The sequence below is a fragment of the Anticarsia gemmatalis genome, chromosome 29 (genome assembly GCF_050436995.1).
Source record: "Anticarsia gemmatalis isolate Benzon Research Colony breed Stoneville strain chromosome 29, ilAntGemm2 primary, whole genome shotgun sequence".
NCBI lineage: Eukaryota > Metazoa > Arthropoda > Insecta > Lepidoptera > Erebidae > Anticarsia > Anticarsia gemmatalis.
In genome coordinates, this window is record NC_134773.1 from 4560611 (window position 1) to 4581362 (window position 20752).

The 20752-nt window shown below is 39.2% G+C and overlaps 2 protein-coding genes across 3 annotated transcripts; both read right to left on the reverse strand.

Annotated features, from left to right (window-relative positions):
- Nucleotides 1–56: 56 nt before the first annotated feature.
- kin17 (kin17 DNA and RNA binding protein) lies at nt 57–10766 on the reverse strand. 2 transcript variants are annotated; one of them, XM_076132924.1, is made up of 7 exons: nt 10226–10764; nt 8991–9183; nt 8251–8389; nt 7459–7618; nt 6762–6921; nt 933–1055; nt 57–296 (listed from the first exon to the last, which is right to left on the reverse strand). In XM_076132924.1, exons 1-7 carry the CDS (start codon nt 10531–10533, stop codon nt 222–224), a joined length of 1158 nt encoding a protein of 385 aa, XP_075989039.1. In that variant the 5' UTR covers nt 10534–10764; the 3' UTR covers nt 57–221. The 2 variants fall into 2 exon arrangements, 1 of the variants encoding a protein (XP_075989039.1); XR_012960178.1 differs by lacking the exon at nt 57–296 and adding an exon at nt 4791–5123 and having other exon boundaries at nt 10226–10766.
- Nucleotides 10767–12259: 1493 nt separating this feature from the next.
- Nucleotides 12260–20487, reverse strand: LOC142985106 (trypsin-like). Its single transcript, XM_076133066.1, has 10 exons — nt 20358–20487; nt 19251–19342; nt 18661–18728; nt 17975–18036; nt 17160–17329; nt 16608–16714; nt 14523–14675; nt 13614–13746; nt 12960–13085; nt 12260–12468 (listed from the first exon to the last, which is right to left on the reverse strand). Exons 1-10 carry the CDS (start codon nt 20422–20424, stop codon nt 12316–12318), a joined length of 1131 nt encoding a protein of 376 aa, XP_075989181.1. The 5' UTR covers nt 20425–20487; the 3' UTR covers nt 12260–12315.
- Nucleotides 20488–20752: the final 265 nt, after the last annotated feature.

Here is a 20752-nt window from a genome sequence, read left to right on the forward strand (position 1 = left end):
AGACCGCGCTACAGGGGCAGAAAGCCATCTAGTCAAGAAAAGAGAAACCACATAAGTATTATAAACTAAAACGTTTATTTTTATTTAAAATGCATTTTAATTTTTTGATACTAATCCAGTGTGATGGACTCCCGGCCTCGCCCCTTCCTTATCTGGGAGACTCTTGCCCAGCAGTGGGATAGTAAAGGGTTAAATTTATTAAATTATTTTTTATTTCATTGTCAAGACGCTAATTTGCTGATGTCTTCATATTGAACTCTCTTGACCAGCCGTCCTGTAAGAGGTCCTTCGGCTATCTGAAAAATAAATAATATATATTATTTTCCTCTACACCAATATCAATAAATATAAAAATATTACATATTATATCATCATTATCAGTCTAGCTTTTCTTCCAACTATGTTGGAGTTAGCTTCCAGTCTCACCGGATGCAGCTGTCTATCGGACCTCCACAACACAGTTACCTGGGTTATGTTAGACTTTCGAGCTTCTGACAACTTTGCTTGGGTCATAATTTTCCCTTATGATTATGTAACATTACTCCTTGCTAGTAGCGTAATGTTAAAAAGCCTTTCTAAAGAAATAGGCTATATAGTAGAATAAAAAACTGTACAATTAATAAAAACATCCAAATCAGTAAAAAAAAAAATACAAAAACGGGGAAAATTATGATCCTATCTTTCCTATGTGACGCAAGCGAAGTTGTGCGGGTCAGTTATTTATATATATAAGGGAAGGTTCATATCTGATGGAATTAACGTCGCGTATAATAAATCGGTCGCATAACGCCAGAACAGACAAATGTATAGAAAAACACTCGACCGTTCACACTCAACCAATGATGCGTCGATGCGAAGCCCATACAAATTAAGTTACGCCCGACGCATCTTCCGTCAGATATGAACCTTCCCTAAGAAGATATTAAACGTACCTCTACATCACAGCAGTAGTTGTCAATATCAATATTTTTGAGTACGCCAGTGGCGCCGCGGTACGCGCCGTTTACAAAACGAACTAATCGACCAGCTGATGGTATCACCGTCTCCACGTGATTCTGAAACAGTAAAAATATAAATAAATAAATTTAACCCATTACTGTCCCACTGCAGGGCAAGGGTCTCCTCCCGTAATGAGGGAGGGTTTAGGCCTTGAGTCCACCACGCTGGCCAAGTGCGGGTTGGGGACTTTGCATGCCCTCAATAAGTGTATTAAACAAATTTTAGGCATGCAAGGTTTCCTCACGATGTTTTCCTTCACCGTTGGAGCATGTGATAATTATTTCTAATACACACATAACTTCGAAAAGCCATTGGTGTGTTGCCTCGGGTTCGAACCTGCGACCACTTGCGTGGGAGGATATATGTTTGTTTTATTTATTTCGTACATAAAGGTTGAAAACGGGACCCTATTACTAAGAATTCGCTGTCTGTCTGTCAGCAGGCTGTATCTCATGAACCGTGATAGTAAGACAGTTGACATTTACACAGATTATGTATTTCTGTTGCCACTGTAAAAACATATACTAAAAAATGAATAATTAATGAGGCTGCCAGTGCTGCCACGCAACAAATGTGTTGTTTTATTGCCGTTTTTTTAAATAATATCAAGGAAAAATATTGTGGGTATTTTCTAATTTATATTAGAAATCTCGACAGTAGCCTGGAGTTTGGAAACTTTCCCGATATTCTTAGATTTTACTTTTTTTTATATAAGAGACAACTCCCGCACTAAGAATGACTCTTGTGTCGCGGGGATTTTTACAAACATACAACCAGACTCGAAACAATTATTTGTGGATCACACAAATAATTGTCCCGAGTGGAAAACGAACCCACGACCTCTCGACGCAGTGTTAGCGGCATGGCGACCTAAACCACTGCGCCACGGAGGTAGTCAGTCATATATGCCAAAAGACCTCATATTACATGGGACTAACATTGTTAATGGCGAAACATGGGTGTATTTCATACACTGCCAACACTTTAGCATGCTAAAATCAAAATCAAATTATTTATTCATTTAGGTCAAGTGCTGACACTTATGATAGTCAATGATACAGACAGTGAATTTACCGCCAGTTCGGAAGGTAGCGCCAATGAGAAGATCTGCCAACAAACTCCTGGCCACTCTTTTTAAGCGCCAATTAGTTTTAACAATATTTCTATTAGATATAAATCTTTGATGATGTAAGGAGCTGCTACCAACACTACCGAACACACAGGTCATAATATAAATAAATTAAATCAATATAAAGGTGCTAATAAGTAAGATAACAAGTGTATTGGAAGCATGATGGGAGCATCTACCTACATCATGATAGTATTGCAGTCATAAGAGGCATCTCAAGAGCATACTATGGTACAAGGAATTATGTCGATTATTAGCTGACCCGCCCAACTTCGCTTGCGTTACATAAGAGAGAATGGGTCAAAACTTTCCCCGTTTTTGTAACATTTTTTATTGCTACTCTGCTCCTATTGGTCGTAGCGTGATAATATGCCTATAGCCTTCCTCGATAAATGGGCTATCTAACACTGAAGGAATTTTTCAAATCGGATCAGTAGTTCCTGAGATTAGCGCGTTCAAACAAACAAACTCTTCCGCTTTATAATATTAGTATAGATATATGTCAAATGCTGACACTTATGATAGTCAATGATACAGAGAGTGAATTTACCGCCAGTTCGGAAGGTAGGGCCAAAGAGAAGAGCTGCCAACAAACTCCTGGCCACTCTTTTTAATCGCCAATTAGTTTTAACAAGAGGTTTTAGAAACTGTACAGAACTTATATAACTAAATATTTACATTAAATTATTAAAATTAAAACTATATTATATACACATTGGCGAAAAAAAAAAACAAATATATAAAAAAAATTAAGAATATAAAAGAAAGGAAGCGCGCTACGCGTCGTAGTACTCCTCCACATCGCTGTCTATCGGGAACGTTCCCAGAATGCTGGCAGCATTGCCACGTTGTATGGCAATGCTTAACCTTTGTCCCAAGAAAATGCCAGCATTCTGGTCACGGGAACTGTCGACGAGGCGTTTGGCGATGTCTTTGTAAAGTAAGTGGGCGCTCGGGCCCCATGGTCCCAGCGTCTCGACCCCAAACGGCTCAAACACATAGTCACCAACAAGACTTCTGTATTTGCGCCGCTTGAGGTCTTCGGCAGCCGCAGCAGCAGCTCCAGAAGCACCGGCCGTCCTTGGAAGATGAGACGGCGCAAGGGTGTCGACGCAAGTTGCATCCCACACCAAAGGCCGTCCCATCCTCCAAGGCATCAACGACATACCGTCCGGCCTCTTCCCGTCATCGCGCGCCAGCCCATTGGGTTCTAGGATGGCTGGCATTCCAGCGGCGGCAAGAGACCGGCGAATGATGTCGTTGAGGTGTGCGTGTCGGGGTATACGGCCAGAGCTCCTACTGCAGGAAAGACCATGGTGCCCAAGGCGGTCGACAGCTTCTCCACAGAGACAGCGATGCGGAGAAACGCAAGGAGCACCCAAACGGAGGCAAGTGGCGATGCGAAAGGTAGCATCATCCATCATCGTGCCCACGTTAAAAGATGGAAGTGCTTGAACCCAAAGGCCCGACTCCCACTCTCCCACAGCCAACAGGCGAGCACGCTCCGCAGGAGAGGATGACGTCTCTAAAAGATTTTGTCTTAATAAACTGCAGAGCGGCGCGTCCCATTGTCTCTGGGAGGACAGGTTTCGGGGCAACTCGGCATTTGGAACGATCATTCTCCATGAGTTCATGGCGTCGGTCTTGCACGACACTTCAGAGTCAACCAGTGTGGGGGTTAAAATTTTCCTGGTTAACTCTTCCGTGTTGTGAACCGAGGACAGGAACGCAGGTAAGCTGACATCGGAAATTTTGCGGACGCCGAGGCCACCCAAACGGATGGGTAAGGAGACCTGAAGCCACACTCGGTCGTCCAAAGCCACATTTAGAATTTTGTTCAGTATATTCTTGATGATACTGTCAATTTTGAGCAGAGGTGCTAGATTTTTCCAGAAAGGGGATGATCTTAGTGCATGAGTAAATTTTGGGACAAAAAGACAATATCGGATAATAGTGAATGCCGAATGTAGGTTAATTTTAAGTAGGCGGTCCGAAATTTCGTTAAAATTTTGTGTTTTTTCTTCAATGAATGGCACGAAACCCTCTTCTAGGATGGGGGCCCCAAGGAGGCGAAGAGAACTGTTTTGCACAATTTTGATGTTCGGGGCCAAAGAGTTAAATTTAGAAATAACTAAAGGTTTATCTATTTTATCGGAAAGGTAAATTTCGCTTTTATTTGAATTTAATTCCAAACCAATTTCGCTAAATTTGGTTTTTAAGAATGCTAAATCTTGCAAAACAGTGTCAACATCACCTCCAAGAGTTCTATCATCCAAGTACCAGACATTAAATTTTGAATTTATTTGTCTAATAATTGGGTGAATGGCTAAACTAAAAATGACCGGTCCAAGAGGGTCACCCTGTTGACAACCAACCGAAGATGCCAAAAGATTGTCCTTATATAGTAATTTTGTAGGTTGTCTATAACACTGATAAAGAAATTTGTATAATTTTGGGGTTTCTAATTTTGCCTGAGTCAACAGGGTGTCCCTATTAACCGAGTTAAAGGCGTTTTTCAGGTCAACCTTCAGGATGACCTCTCCTTGACCACAACCAAGGTATGAGGCTAAGGCATGTATGGCAGCCTCGCAGCCCCCTCTTGAGCCAAAACCAAGCTGAAGGGGCTGGAATTTTTCTGTTAATGATTGACTGTAATACTTACAACAGATTTTGGCTGCCATACGCCGGTATGTGCACCCTACGGCAATGGGCCGAATACCACCATCCGTCTTGCGTAGAGCGCAAAGATTTGCCCCATACAAGACGTCGATGATGGCATCGCACACATTGCCGGAGAGCATTAGATTAGCTAAAGCCGTGAGCTCCTCCAGAAGCGAAACACCAGCCTCCCCGGCGCCCGGACACATAAGGTCCTTTAAGTGTTGCGGTGTGAGGCCGTCGAGACCACCGGCGGAACCCTTCCGGAAAGAGCTCACGGCAGCGAGGACGTCTTTGGCTGCGACAACGATATGCTCCCAGTCGGCATCGGGAGGATCTGGAAAAGAGAGGTCATCCGGGGCTGTAGGGTGCTTGCTCTGCAGAGCCGCGAGTGTGTCTGGAGAGCAAGGCGCCACTACATCCGTACTAAACAGCAATCTCGAAGCACCCGCAATATCACCCTCACTTAATTTGGACTCTACATAATGAAAGACCGAATGATTATTGTTTATATTAAATTTTGAGTCAAAAAAGTGGCTGGTTTGTCGGCAATTTTCTTTAATTTTGGCTGTCAAACTATTAAGAGTGTTTTGGTCTTTCTTAATATGTAGAATCCTATATGGGAAGGTTAATAACTGCTCCCAGGCGGTTAGTGAGTTCTCTCGGACTACAAGGCCAATACAGCGCGCCAAACTTTGGGCCACGACAGGCCTCGCACCCCGAGGAACTCGCTTTAAAACCGGCACCGAATGTTTTAATTTTGTTAGTGTCTGCCATAAGGGAATTTGAGGAGAGTCTGTATTATTAAGTGATTGGGGGCCTGAAAGTACATCTTGGTTTTTGTGAACTTTGCCAAAATGTACTCTCAAACCCCTCTCACCTTTAAAAAACCGGGCCTGGGAACAGTGGGGGCAACGCACTAGATCACTCCGCGACGGAGTAGGTTGACCGGTACTTACTTTCGCACCACCACCAGGACCGCACGTCCCTTGCATATATATATTACACTAAAAACACAAAGATATTTCACTTAAAACTAAATAACTAAAACATAAAAGTCAAAATAATCCGTCAAAAAGAAGCGCTGACAGGTGTGGCCGGGGGGCGCCACGGCGCTTGCCGTTGCCTAGGGCGCCGACAGCGGCGTCCTGTCATCGGGATCGATGTATATATTCTTGGTTTTGTTTTGATAATATCTTGTAGTTTACAATAAAAATGTATCAAAACGTAAACAACACGTCCACCTTTATTATTATTCACTATGATTTGTACAGAACATAACAACACACGACATAATTCAAGCCGACAAATCATTTGTCATTGGTTGCAATGACGCGAATTCCTCGTATAAATAATATATTATTATTATTATTATATATTTCGTATCGTACTTGTTTATTAAATATATGAGAATCAAACCATATTGGTTTTTAGACTATAATTAGATTTTTATACTTAGATTTCTTCTTTTAGACAATGAATTCCTTAACAATATTTCTATCTATACTAATATAATAAAGATGAAGAGTTTGTTTGTTTGAACGCGCTTATCTCAGGAACTACTGATCCGATTTGAAAAATTCTTTCAGTGTTAGAGAGCCCATTTATCAAGGAAGGTTATAGGCTATATATCATCACGCTACGACCAAAAGGAGCAGAGTACCAGTAAAAAATGTTACAAAAACGGGGAAAATTTTGACCCATTCTCTCTTATGTGACGCAAGCGAAGTTGCGCGGGTCAGCTAGTTAGGTATAAATCTCTGATGATATAAGGAGCTGCTACCAACACTACCGAACACACAGGTCATAATATAAATAAATTAAATCAATATAAAGGTGCTAATAAGTAAGATAACAAGTGTATTGGAAGCATGATGGGAGCATCTACCTACATCATGATAGTATTGCAGTCATAAGAGGCATCTCAAGAGCATACTATGGTACAAGGAATTATATCGATTATGTGAGTAGTTACCTGGTCAAGTTTAATTTTCACATGGTCATCTACCAATTTGACATGAGCGCAGTATTTTTCCACAACTCGCTCCACAACAGCTTTCCTTTTATAATATTTGTCGCCTAACGACTTTGTAGTTATTTTCACTAATATACCTTCTGTTAGCCAGTAGTCCTTTCTGAAATGAATATAGTCAACATTATACAAACATAAAATCAAGCATTTTCCTCATAGAGACTGGCAGAGACCAAATAATGCTACTTGGTACCCATAGTCTTCCCTTGCTATCTATATATACATACATACATGTTGTCATACAGGACCGCCGGTTATGAGTCCCACCTGACCTTTTTTGTGAGATTCGAACCCACCACAATAAATGTTTCAGTCTGTAATTATGACAATTTCAACATTATTTAGGAAAAAAATTACAAACACTTAGCATTTTAGTTGAACCTTTTACTAGTACAAGTTCAATAATTTTTCGTTTATCCAATCGACTACACAATTTGACAAAACTTCAGTCTAGCCTTTCTTCCAACTATGTTGGAGTCAGCTTCCAGTCTCACCGGATGCAGCTGAATACCAGTATTGTACATGCAGCGACTGTCTATCGGACCTCCACAACACAGCTACCTGGGTTATAACACGATACCCCTGGGTAAGACTCATTGTCAGACTTACAATTGACGAAACTAAAGTTCTTAATTCTTACCTATTAGCCTTTTCTTTAGCTCGTTCCTCCATTTTCATAATTTCATCTAACGCTGATTGTTTATTCTTGATATCTTCTTTCTCAGTCTTAAACTTCTTGGTAGACTCTTCTTTAGCTTTCAATTTCAACGCTGACGTTGGCAGCGTTTCTGGTTTTTTCTCTATAAAAAAAATTAAAACAAAATCAAAATCAAATCATTTATTAATTTATGTCAAGTGCTGACACTTATGATAGTCAATGATACAAAGAGTGAATTTACCGCAATTTTTAACAAATTTTTAAACAATTGAAAAAGGTTTTTTTCTATATCATTTTCAAGGAATCATACTCATTCCCTTTTTTCAATGTAGTTATATGTACTGCAACTGTACTACTTTTTATAAAATTTACGTAGATATTCTCAAGTCTGTAATACACCCACATTCCCGTCACAATGTTAGTCTCATGTAATAGGGGGCGAGCCTATTGCCATTACGGGTCGCGTTACCAAACTCCAGGTTATAATTGTGAAATATATTAATATAAATTAGAAAATAACACCAATAGACTACCAACCCGGGTTTCGAACCCGAGACCTCACGATCTTGCGACTTCGTCCTTCCCGTAAATGTCGATCCCTCGGGAACTCCGGATATAAAGTAGCCTATGTGTCTAGGTCTTCAGCTACCTATATAACAAATTTAATTGTAATCGGTTCAGTAGTATTTGCGTGAAAGAGTAACAAACATCCATACATACATTCTCACAAACTTTCGCATTTATAATATTAGTAGGATAAGACTATGTTGGTACCTTCGGCTTTTCTCTTAAGACTTAGTGTGACTCGCTCCTGACTGCTTTCACGTTTGAACTCAGAGTACGATGGCTCTTCAACTGTCGTCTCTTTTCTACCTCGTTCTACTTGCTTCTGTATAAAGTCTAGCATTCTTTCCTGAAAGTAATATGACAATAGGTTAGTTGAATAACAGTCAAATCAGCTACTCTTTATGAAATTAATGTTAAAAACACATTTCAGTAATATGGTGTAGTGACGTCAGAGTGTCGTATTTTCTTTAGCATCAAATGAGTGTCTGAAGTTTCGCCTGTTATAATGTGAATTTCATCAAAAAAAGAATCATCAATATTGGTCCACACAGTCAAAAGTTATGATGCAACAAACAGAAAAAAATTAAATACAGTCTAATTGAGAACCTGCTCCTTTTTTTGAAGTCAGTTAATAATTTTACGTAAAAATGTACATAGCATGAGTAAAATGGATGAAATTAATAATATTTTGTTTAAAAAAAATTACTCCAATTTGACTAGTTATTATAAGCCATTTTATTTCTTTTAAGGGTATAATTTAAAAACTAACCCTCTTATTCATAAAAATATATGAAGTTATGAAAGGCTTATAAAGAATTTTGTTTCTTTCACTCCTTAGCAAAATGAAAAAGAGAAAACATATTATAGTAGTTTTTTAACTAAAATAGGTTTATAGTGTATTTATGAATAAGAGGGTAGGTTTTTATAGTTAATTTATTGTTAATTACCTGGTCATCCTTATCCATCTTCTCCTTCTTAGCCTTAGCCTCCTGAGCAGCGATGGCCGCAGGGTCTCTATCCACGTAGGCCACAAACCACCCCTTCTCTGTCTCATCGACCACACACTTGCCTTCCCGACCCAGCCATTTCACAAACTCTGTGAGGGTCTCCCATTGTGTTGCGTTCATGTGCAAGTGATCTCTGAAATAAAATATATGCATTACTGTCTCACTGCTGTAAAGGTTTCTTCTCATACTGAGGGAGGATTTAGGCTTTCAGTCCATCATGCTGGCCAAGCGCAGGTTGATGACTTTGCATACCTTCAAGAACTGTTTAAAACTTTCAGGCATACAAGATTTCATCACAATGTTTTCCTTCACACCATTGGAACAAGTGATCATTATTTCTGATACACACATTACTTGGGAAAATTATTGGTGTGTTGCTTCGAGGTTGAACTGTCCATAAGTCGCATGGGAGGTGCCTAATACCACTCAGCTATTACTGCTTATTACTACAGAAATACATAAGGAAAAGACGAAAGGACATGCTAACATTGAGTTATGACACTAACATAATGATACTGACCATTGGTGCAAGATTTGGTTTATAGTATCCAAGTGTATACACCATACTTCTTCACTCTCATAGTATGATACGTACAGAAAGATGCTCCCAGCATGCTTCCAATACACTTGTTATCATGCTTACTAGCACCTTAATATTATATTGATTTAATTTAATTTATCTTATGATCAAAGTGTTTTCGGTGGTGTTGGTAGCGGCTCCTTACATAATCAATGATTTATACCAGACATAATTATATTGTTAAAACCATTTGGCGATTAAAAAGAGTGGCCAAGAGTTTCTTGCCAGCTCTTCTCATTGGCCCTACCTTCCGAACTGGCGGTAAATTCACTCTTTGTATCATTGACTATCATAAGTGTCAGCATTTGACCTATATGAATAAATGATTTGATTTTGATTGATTTTGATTTTGAAACCAACACAACCGGTGAGGTCAGGCGCAGCACTAATAGCGTCACGTGCTGTACGAGGCACAGAAGTCTACAATCTCAACTTGATTAAAAGGGGTAATCTTTAAGAAATTCTCAACATAAAATCTTAGACAATTTTTAGCTTGACCCAGGATTGGAACACAAGACCACAAGATCAGCAATCAAATACACACAAGTATGAGAGGTGTTATAAAATGGTTAAATACTGTAAAAAAATACCTTACCTGTTAGAAATATAATCTTGATACACTTTGTTCGCATTCACACGTTTAGTACCGAACTGCCGACGAAGGAGTTCCAAATATCCGTCAGCGAACTCCTTGGAGAACTCATCGATGTATTTATTAGCGTTGTCAGCGAATAACAGAAGCTGCCTTTGATGAGATTCAGACATCGTGTGGCACTTGAATCCGTTTTCATCGCGGCACTGTTTTTGACACATTTGGCAATACCATCGCAGTTTTTGTAAACCTTTAGCCTTTATTTTGTTTGCTATGTACTTTGGAGTACCTTTTTCTGCTTTTCCACCCATTTTTAATCACTTTTACTTAGTTATCACCATGAAAAAGTATGTTGGTAAGTTTGTAATACTGAACTCGTTTTAGCGGTAAATTAATGATTTAACGCTATGATGATACACTAACGTTGGTTAGATTATTGGAAATCGAATTAATACTAAATACGCGTGTTTATTACAAAAATATGTTTACGAAAACAACAACGTGAGTCAGTCTAACAAATTGACGACATTGACATTTTGTCAGTTGTCAAACGCCATTTTGGATGATCTGTGTTGCCATTTTTGAATTAATATTTCCACGATCCAAGATTAAATAAATCCGATTTGTTGCAAAATAAATCTAAATCAATCCTGATGGTAGTATCAAGCTGTGATAGCACAAAAATTCTTCAGAATAGCGCTAGTAACGCGTAAAAATGTGAAATAAACGGTTGAAATCAAACAGTAGAAATCCCACACTTATCCAAGTGTTACAATAACTCCAACCTAGTTTTATGTATTTGGACGGACATAATCACACACAAAACGTTCTCCTAGTTTCTTACTTGCGTTAATTGTTTTAATAAAAAAGATAAAAAATATTAATCATAAGCTGATCCATCTACCAGAAGAAGTGGTAAATTTTTACTAGGGGTAACACTTATTAGAAAGAGATAGTCATTTTAGAAAGAGTCCAACATACTTTTGTGCTATAAATATTTGCTAAAATGACGGTTTGTACATGCAACGCGACAATACTGCCACAGATAACTAATATTTGGGAATTAGACAATTTAGTTTCTATTATAGAGTTTATCTACGAAAAAAAAAGCTTTAGGTCGCCGTATGCCCAGGACAACATTGGGTTAATGTTTAAATCTATACTAATATTATAAAGCTAAAGAGTTTGTTTGTTTGTTTGAACGCGCTAATCTCAGGAACTACGGGTCCGATTTGAAAAATTCTTTCAGTGTTAGATAGTTCATTTATCGAGGAAGGTTATAGGCTATATATCATCACGCTACTACCAATAGGAGCAGAGTACGGGTGAAAAATGTTACAAAAACGGGGAAAATTTTGACCCATTCTCTCTTATGTGACGCAAGCGAAGTTGCGCGGGACAGCTAGTACATATGTTACTGTAAAAGCCCGAACGGTGGTAAATCCTGAGATTTTCCGGTATAACCTAAGATTTACCAACTCGCAATGGTAAAAGTCCGAACAATTCTTTTATTTCGAACTTTTACCTATATTCAATTGATGATATCGAGATGTCGCCGGAGCCCCGCTTCGCGGGGCTCCTCTTTCTGGGTGGTTAAAAAAAAATAACCACGAAGGCTAAGGTGGGAGCTTCGCTTCGCTCGCTCCCACCTTAGCCTTCTAACCTAACCTACCCATGTCGCTGTGCCCAAAACTCCTTCTTTATAACTATGTCACAGTATATAATTATACCGTGAAATAGTTATAAACATAGTTATGAAGGAGGATTTTTTTATATACCGTAACATAGTTTTTAAACTCCGGCTTGTTCGGACTTTTACCATTGAGAGTTGGTAAATCTTAGGTTTTACCGGAAAATCTTAGGATTTACCACAGTTCGGGCTTTTACAGTAACACATACATAAAATCACGCCATCTCATTGGGACATATAGAGAACACCAAACTATCCTTACAAACTTCTTTTGCTTTATTCACATCATATCGATCTTGATATACATATGATACTTTGTTACATATATTATTTCCGCAAGAACCTATAGTTTAAAAATAGACCACAAATATTCGTTTTTATTTATTTATTGTTATTATATCGTTCAAGGCCACGCAATACTCTCAATCCAGGGTACGTATTGTTGTACCTTGGTGTAAATACCGATGCGCTGGCAGCCATAAGTGTTGATGCCGATCAGAGTGTTCATACAACGAGAGATATACGTAGTCACCACTAGCGGGCTACCTAGCACATTCTGTAAAACAACAAAATAATTTACATACATACATAAGTATTTAAGGTTTTAAGTTAAAATCACGTCCTTTATCCCATAGGTTTAGTAGTACCAAAGAACGTCACTTGGTACGATCCTTACAAACTTCCCTTGCTATCACATACATACATGTTGTCGTACAGGACCGTCGGTTAAGAGTAGCACATGTACTTTTTGCATGACATCGCTGATATGAATTTACAAAACAAATAAAAACATTAAGGCTATAATCGTTTATAGGTACTCGCAGCAAATAAAATCGGGTGAGTGGGTGCACACAGCCTCTGGTTAAAAAAACCATGCTTTCTCGAGATTTGGATAATGTTTTTTCTGGCATCAAGGCTCCTAGGGAATTACTTGTAACTTCAATAATTACAGCAATTCATATTTATTGGATGCATCGTTTTGTAGTTATCAAGGTCAGATGTTAGAAACAATTAATAATTAATTATAATTCTTTAAAGTTATCCTACCTCCTCATCATTCTGTCTGTCGAAGCATAATTGCATGTCTGCCTCTACTCCCTGAGGCAATTCCTTGCAGGACAGATTGCTAACCCTCGCCTTGCACTCCTCAGCCGTTAAGACCTCACCCTCCACCTGTAATCAGCAAACTGAACGTAGAGTGTAGACACAGTACAGAGGACTCTCGGTTGACTGTTCTAACAATCGGGCGATCGAAGGGCAATTATAGTCTTCGTCGCGTCCTGCAATACTTTAAAAGCGTACCTAATCGTTTAATATCATCACCATCGCCCTAGTCTTTCTTCCAACTATGTTGTAGTCAGCTCCCAGTCTCACCGGATGCAGCTGAATACCAGTATTGTACATGCAGCGACTGTCTATGGGACCTCCACAACACAGTTATCTGGGTTATACCACTATTCTCGGTAAGACTGGTTGTCAGACTTTCAAGTTTCTGACTACTGTCAAAGATGTTCGAAAATGACAGCCACTATTTAACGTGTCTTCCGAAACACGGAGGAACTCGACATGTACACTACGGTCACCCATCCACTAACCAACCGTGGCCAGCGTAGCTTAACCTGAGAGATCGATTCGCTGTTGTTACTTAGCCACGAACTTGTGTATTTTGTGGCTAAATTGTGTAAGCCGTTAGTAACTTACAATACGAGGTCCTTTGGAGAATGTTTCAGTGTTTTCCGAAGATTTCCATATAGCAGTTCTGGCTTCGTTAGTTTTAAACTCTGCAGTCGGTTCAGGCAGGCAGGCCGGGAGGACATTCTTGTTAAAAGTTATCCTGTAAAGAAAAGTAGAGCTTTACTTAGCTTTTTGTAATTTACTTTTTTTTATCCCTTTACTGTCCCACTGCTGGGCAAGGCTCTCTTTCCGAATTATGAGAGCCGAGCGGTTAGACTTTGAGTCTACCACGCTGACCAATTGCGGGGTGGGGACTTTGCATACCTTCAAGAACTGTTCTAAAGAACTCTCAGGCTTGCAGAAGCATCACGATGATTTCCTTCACCGTTGGAACAAATGATCATTATTTCTAATACACACATCTATACTAATATTATAAAGCTGAAGAGTTTGTTTGTTTGAACGCGCTAATCTCAGGAACTACTGGCCCGATTTGAAAAATTCTTTCAGTGTTGGATAGTCCATTTATCGAGGAAGGCTTTAGGCTATATATCATCACGCTACGACCAATAGGAGCAGAGTACCAGTGAAAAATGTTACAAAAACGGGGAAAAATTTCACCCATTCTCTCTTATTGGACGCAAGCGAAGTTGCGCGGGTCAGCTAGTCACTTTAAAAAGTCATTGTTGTGTTGCCTCGGGTTCGAACCGTCGACCGCTTGCGTGGGAAGTATCAACTTATACTCAGCTATCACTTCTCTATTACTTGATTTAGTAAGCAATCAATGATTTAATTTGACTACTAACCCCCGGTTTCTGAGTTACATTTAGCGATATTTTATCTATTCAATAGTGTTTAAACTCAGTTTAAAAAAAACTGTTTGAATAGATAAACTACCGCTAAATGTACCTCAGAAACCGGAGGTAAGTTACTCACGCAGTCTCCAGCTGTAAGAGGGCGATGTCGTTGTCTCGTGAGTGCTCGGAGTACTGAGGGTGAGGGAGCACCTCCTTCACGTTGTGGACCTGCCAGTCACTCGAGTAGACCTTCTCACCCATCACGTTTAATGCTGCGAACCTCGGAACAGCCCTGGATGAAACAAATTGACTATTATACAGGGTGTCCCAAAACTCAACGATAATCCGAGACAAGATGAAAGGCCAAGTCATACCGGTTATAGGAAAAATAAAACAAAAAATCCATATCACTTAGTTCAGCAATAATAGACACTTTTCAAAAAAGTTGAAATTCCACACCCTTGGTCGCATTTTCAAGTCCTGTGATCACCAATGTCACAATTTCGCTGTGTTTTTTTGAATTTCGTGATCTTAATTAAATATGCTATTAATCGTATAACAAATTAATGCACAAAACATTGTTAATTTAATAAAAAAAGTTAAGTTTTAGTGAGTCATCTTTCTCAAAAATATCGTTAATCAACTTTGACGCTTCATACTGAAAAAAAATGTACTACACTACCCTTGGCAAGTTATTTCAAAAGTTGGCGCATTTAATCAAGATTTCGAAATAGTATAACACTTGCCACTTTTCTTGCCATTAAAAATGCTATTTTTATTTGAACGAAGAGTATCCTCGCAAATGGATCGGACGCAGTGGTACAATTTTATGGCATCCTCGTTCCCCCGATCTAAATCCAGTAGATATTTTTTACTGGGAATGCATAAAAGAAAAAGTTTATTCGAAATCAATACAAAATCTATCAGAACTTCGCCAGAAAATTGACACAGCGTCAGAAGAAATAAATGCAAGGAATTTTGCTTGACTGATGAAAAAATCTTTTGTACGCCGTTGCAGAGCCTGTATTCATGCCAGAGGAAAGCAATTATTTGTAGTAAAGAGGTAATTGAGTCAGTCCATAACAAATATTTAATGTAATAAACATAATAGGTTATAATAATTAAAAAAAAAACAATGAACGAACCATCGATCTTATTTAATTATTCTCCTTAAACTAAAGTAATTCCGAATTGTTTTCCTCTAGCATGAATTCAGGCTCTGCAACGCCTTACAAAAGACCTTTGCACGAGTTAATCAAAATTCATTGCATTTATTTCCTCTGACGCTGTGTCAATTTTCTGGCTAAGTTCTGATAGATTTTGTATTGATTTCGAATAAACTTTTTCCTTTATGCATTCCCAGTAAAAAAATATCTACTGGATTTAGATCGGGAGAACGAGGAGGCCAGAAAATTGTACCACTGCGTCCGATCCATTTGCGAGGATACTCTTCGTTCAAATAAAAATAACATTTTTAATGGCAAGAAAAGTGGCAAGTGTTATACTATTTCGAAATCTTGATTAAATGCGCCAACTTTTGAAATAACTTGCCAAGGGTAGTGTAGTACATTTTTTTTCAGTATGAAGCGTCAAAGTTGACTAACGATATTTTTGAGAAAGATGACTCACTAAAACTTAACTTTTTTTATTAAATTAACAATGTTTTGTGCATTAATTTGTTATACGATTAATAGCATATTTAATTAAGATCACGAAATTCAAAAAAACACAGCGAAATTGTGACATTGGTTATCACAGGACTTGAAAATGCGACCAAGGGTGTGGAATTTCAACTTTTTTGAAAAGTGTCTATTATTGCTGAACTAAGTGATATGGATTTTTTTTTTATTTTTCCTATAACCGGTATGATTCGGCCTTTCATCCTGTCTCGGATTATCGTTGAGTTTTGGGACACCCTGTATATCACTTCATAGTGTAAAGCAAAGACGCCCATAGCCAGTTGCGCTCACCGGTCAGTGAACGATCTGTAGGTAAAACAACCGTTGGCGCGGTCATTCCATATACGGGTTACCGCATAGTGGCATTTGAACTGAGAGCGTCTCCGTACTTCGGAGGGCACGTAAAAAGTTGTCCCGGTTGTTATCAATTAAGATAACAGTCGTTAAGCCACGTCAAAGGCCTGGCTCGAACAACTTTGACACTAGGTTGACCACTAACCATACGATAAGAGGTAAGAAGATAGTAAGAAAGGGTTTTCACTTACTTGAAGTGGCCAGAAGCCGTGGTAAGTATAAATTTGTCACTAATAATAGCACCCGACGTCTTCCACAATGCATTCTCGACATTTCCATCGCCAAAACCGATCACAGCCTGCACAGAAATACATAAAGAAGAAGAAAGACAGAAGTGTATAGTCTCAATTATATATTAGGTCGGGGAAAAAGTCTTTTCGCATTATAGTATGTATGAACTTGTAAAAAAACTCTTTGGCTTCAACAATCACAAATGAGTGCACGGTTCATTTGGTTTTTTTCAGTGAGCTCGTGAGGTACCCAAATTTTAAGCTAATAGCAACCATGTGACGCCTTCGTCATGAATTTTACCAGAAAAAGTCTACCATGTGATCTTTTCATCATTAAATCTATCAGGAAAAGTCTACCACGTGACGTCTTAATCATAGAATCTACCAGGAAAAGTCTACCATGTTACTAAACTACCGCTAAATGTACCTCAGAAACCGGGGGTATATCAGCTTAAACGCTATTGAATAGATAAACTACCGCTAAATGTACCTCAGAAACCGGGGGTTAGTTACCTCATAGGGGTTCCTGGAGGTGGGTTTCCTGCCTCTAGGGGGTGCTCCCCCTATAGCCCAGTACGAGACGGAGTGACAGTTTTTCTTTTCATCCAGATATCTGCTGATACCGCCATAGTAACCATCGTGAGCGCATTCATGGTGCACCTCGCTCAAGTATTTTAGACATTCTGAAAAACATAACTCAATTAATCAAATATCATTTGACAAATTACACACGGCCATTTGATTTCAAACTAAGCAGCTTACGACGAGCTTGTACTGTAATCAAATAACTGATAAACATACTTATTTACTTATTAGGTCGGGAAGTGTTTTCGCATTATAGTATTATGTTTGAACTTGTAATATAATCTCTTTGGCTTCAAGAATCACAAATGAGTACACGGTTCATTAGGTTACTTTCAGTGAGCTCGTGAGGTACCCGAATATCGAGCTTTTTTGTGTATAGAAAATATTGTATTACAACACTGCTGGAACATAATAATATACATACTATAATGTGAAAAGACTTTTTCCCCGACCTAATACTTCTAAATACATACTTATATAGATACATTAGCAACCAGGCATTAATCAAATAGTTGTTTCGGGTCTGGTTGTACTTTGTGTCCGTCTATTGTATGTTTTAAAAGTCCCCGCGTCACAAGAGCAATTATTAGTGCGAGAGTTGTCTGTTTAAAAAACAAAGTTTTTCAATAGTTATGCGCGTAAATTTCGGTGATTATTTTTTTGTTGATAAGGACCTCTTCGTACTCAAGTCCAACGATCAGGCAAGGTTTTAAAATTTTTCAAGAACTTTCTCAAATACTTACGGTCCCTCGCTTTTCTTCCATCCTTCCAAAAGACTGTTCCGAGAGGACCTATGACCGCATTCCTGAAACAACACGCCTGTTATACTGAAGCTGAAGACAGAAGTGTATGAAATACTCCCACGTTTCGCCATTAACAATGTTAGTCCCATGTAATAGGGGAGGAGACAAATGTTATTTAAAAGGCACGTTACCAAACACGGGACTTTAAGTGAGAAATATTCTAAAATAAATTAGAAAAGACTGATATAATTTTGACCGACCTGGGAATTTAACCCAAGACCTCATGGTTAGCAGTCGGATCCACTACCAACCGCGTCTTAGTGGCAGTTTTTAACATAAAGCGAATCAAACATTAGCGGTAGTTTATTTATTCAAACTGTCATGTTTATATTAACTTAAACGCCATTGAATAGATAAACTACCGCTAAATATACCTCAGAACCCGGGGGTAAATTGCGTTAAGTTTTACGGACGCTTAGAGCCCTGTCTTACTAGGACGCCGTGGCGGCGTCGACGGCTACGTATCCAAGCAGTTAATATTGAAATGTCACGTTGCCACACCGTTGCCACGCGAGTTAGGTGACATACATTTCAATATCAACTGCTTGGATACGTAGCAACGCCGCCATGGCGTCCTAGTGAGGTAGAGCTCTAATACATAAGTTCTTGAGTACATAAATACATACCTAGTGTCTTCAACGAGCTCACAATCGGTACAGCAGATGAGTGAGGGTTCTCCTTGTTCAGTGCACGCCTGAGACCCCGCCGTGACGTCATCGACAGAGAAACACTTCGTTAATAACACAATATAAACTAACTGATAACTTAATTATATACAAGTGATAACATGAACAAACACTCACAGATTTAGGTATACCTCACGCAACATAATAACTTTATAAACTTATATCAGTCTAGTCTTTCTTCCAATTATGTTGGAGTCGGCTTCCAGTCTCACCGGATGCAGCTGAATACCAGTATTTTACATAAAGCGACTGTTTATCGGACCTCCACAACACAGTTACCTGGGTTATAACACGATACTAAGTAAGACTGGTTGTCAGACTTACAAGCTTCTGACTACTGGTAACGGCTGTCAAAGATCTTTGAAAATGACAGCCGGGTCCCACAATTTAACGTGCCTTCCGAAACACGGAGGAACTCGGTATAATGACCAACCAGCTTTGGTAAGCGAATATAGATCTGGGCGGCTGTTTTCACTAAGCTACGAACTACATTACTAAAGGTATAGAAATGGATGGGTGATCATACTCACTGGATGCTTAGGATCTCTTCTGCTTAGTGTGGTGAAGCATCTGTGTGCTTCTACGCATTTTCCTTTCACCCCCTCCCACTGACAGCCGGGAGCTGAAACAATATAATTAAAGATTAACTCATTGCTGGGAAAATCTCCCTCCCGGAATAAGGGAGGCTTAAGCCTTGAGTCTGTCACGTTGGCCAAAAGTAGGACGCTTTGTATCCCTTTAAGAGCTGTATTAAACAACTGTCAGACATGTCATTGCTCACGATGTTTTCCTTCATCGTAAGCCTGCACTACACTACTCGCGAAGTTACCTCGACGAAGTACTCTTCGAAGTTGATCGAAGTTCGAAGTATGTGCCTACACACTCGTGCAACTTCGCGAGGAGCTCAGTCGCCCGGCGTCCGCACGATAGGCATCATGGATGACGTTCAAGTGGCAGCTGCCGTTGCAATGTGTACTCTCGCGTATTATAACTACGTGAGTGTTCATAATTCAACGAAAATTAAAAAGAAATGGAGAAAAAGAAGATGGTGGATGATTGCAAATTGCAATCATCCACCATCACTGTAATCTGCAATGCACCGCAACAGAACTAGGTTAGTGTATTAAACAGGGCACAATTAATTAAAATTAATTGTGAATTACGTCTCGATGCGAACTCGATACGATAGTGTAGAAGGGCACTTCGTGTTCGAACTTCGGGACACTTCGAGTCCTTTGACTCGGGCGCAAAAACCGATAACGAATGGAAGTCGTCCGAGGCGAGGCAAAGTTGCACAAAGCGAACCGAAGTGCCCTTCTACACTATCGTATTCGTTCAACTTTGATCAACTTCGCGAGTAGTGTAGTCCAGGCTTAACAAGTGATCATCGTACTAATATTATAAATGCGAAAGTTTGTGAGAATGTATGTGTATATTGAGGAAATGGATGTTTGTTACTCTTTCACGCAAATACTACTGAACCGATTACAATTAAATTTGGTATATAGGTAGCTGAAGACCCAGAATAACACAGACTACTTTTTATCCCGGAGTTCCCGAGAGATCGGGATTTACACGGGAAGGGTTTCGGACGAAGTCGCGAGCGGCCTTTGGTAACTAATAAGAAAATGTCTTACCATTTTCAGGTACAGGATCACATGCCACGAAAGCAGCTAACACTAAAAACGTGAATATTTTATACATATTTAATTATTTACTTAAAACATCGACCGCGCTGTCAGTAGTTCTATAAGACACTGATATTATATACAAATCATAACACAAATAAAATGTTTCGTAAGGTTAGAGGTGATTTGAGTGGAAAATACGTCTGATAGTAGACGTTTTAGAGTTCCCTACCCAAAGGGTAAAACGGGACCCTATTACTAAGCCTCCGCTGTCTGTCTGTCTGTCTCCAGGCTGTATCTCATAAACCGTGATAGCTAGAAAGCTGAAATATCTTTATATATATATATATAATTCTTCTGTAAGTGTGTATGTCACTGAACTTCTCTTAAACGACTGGACCGAT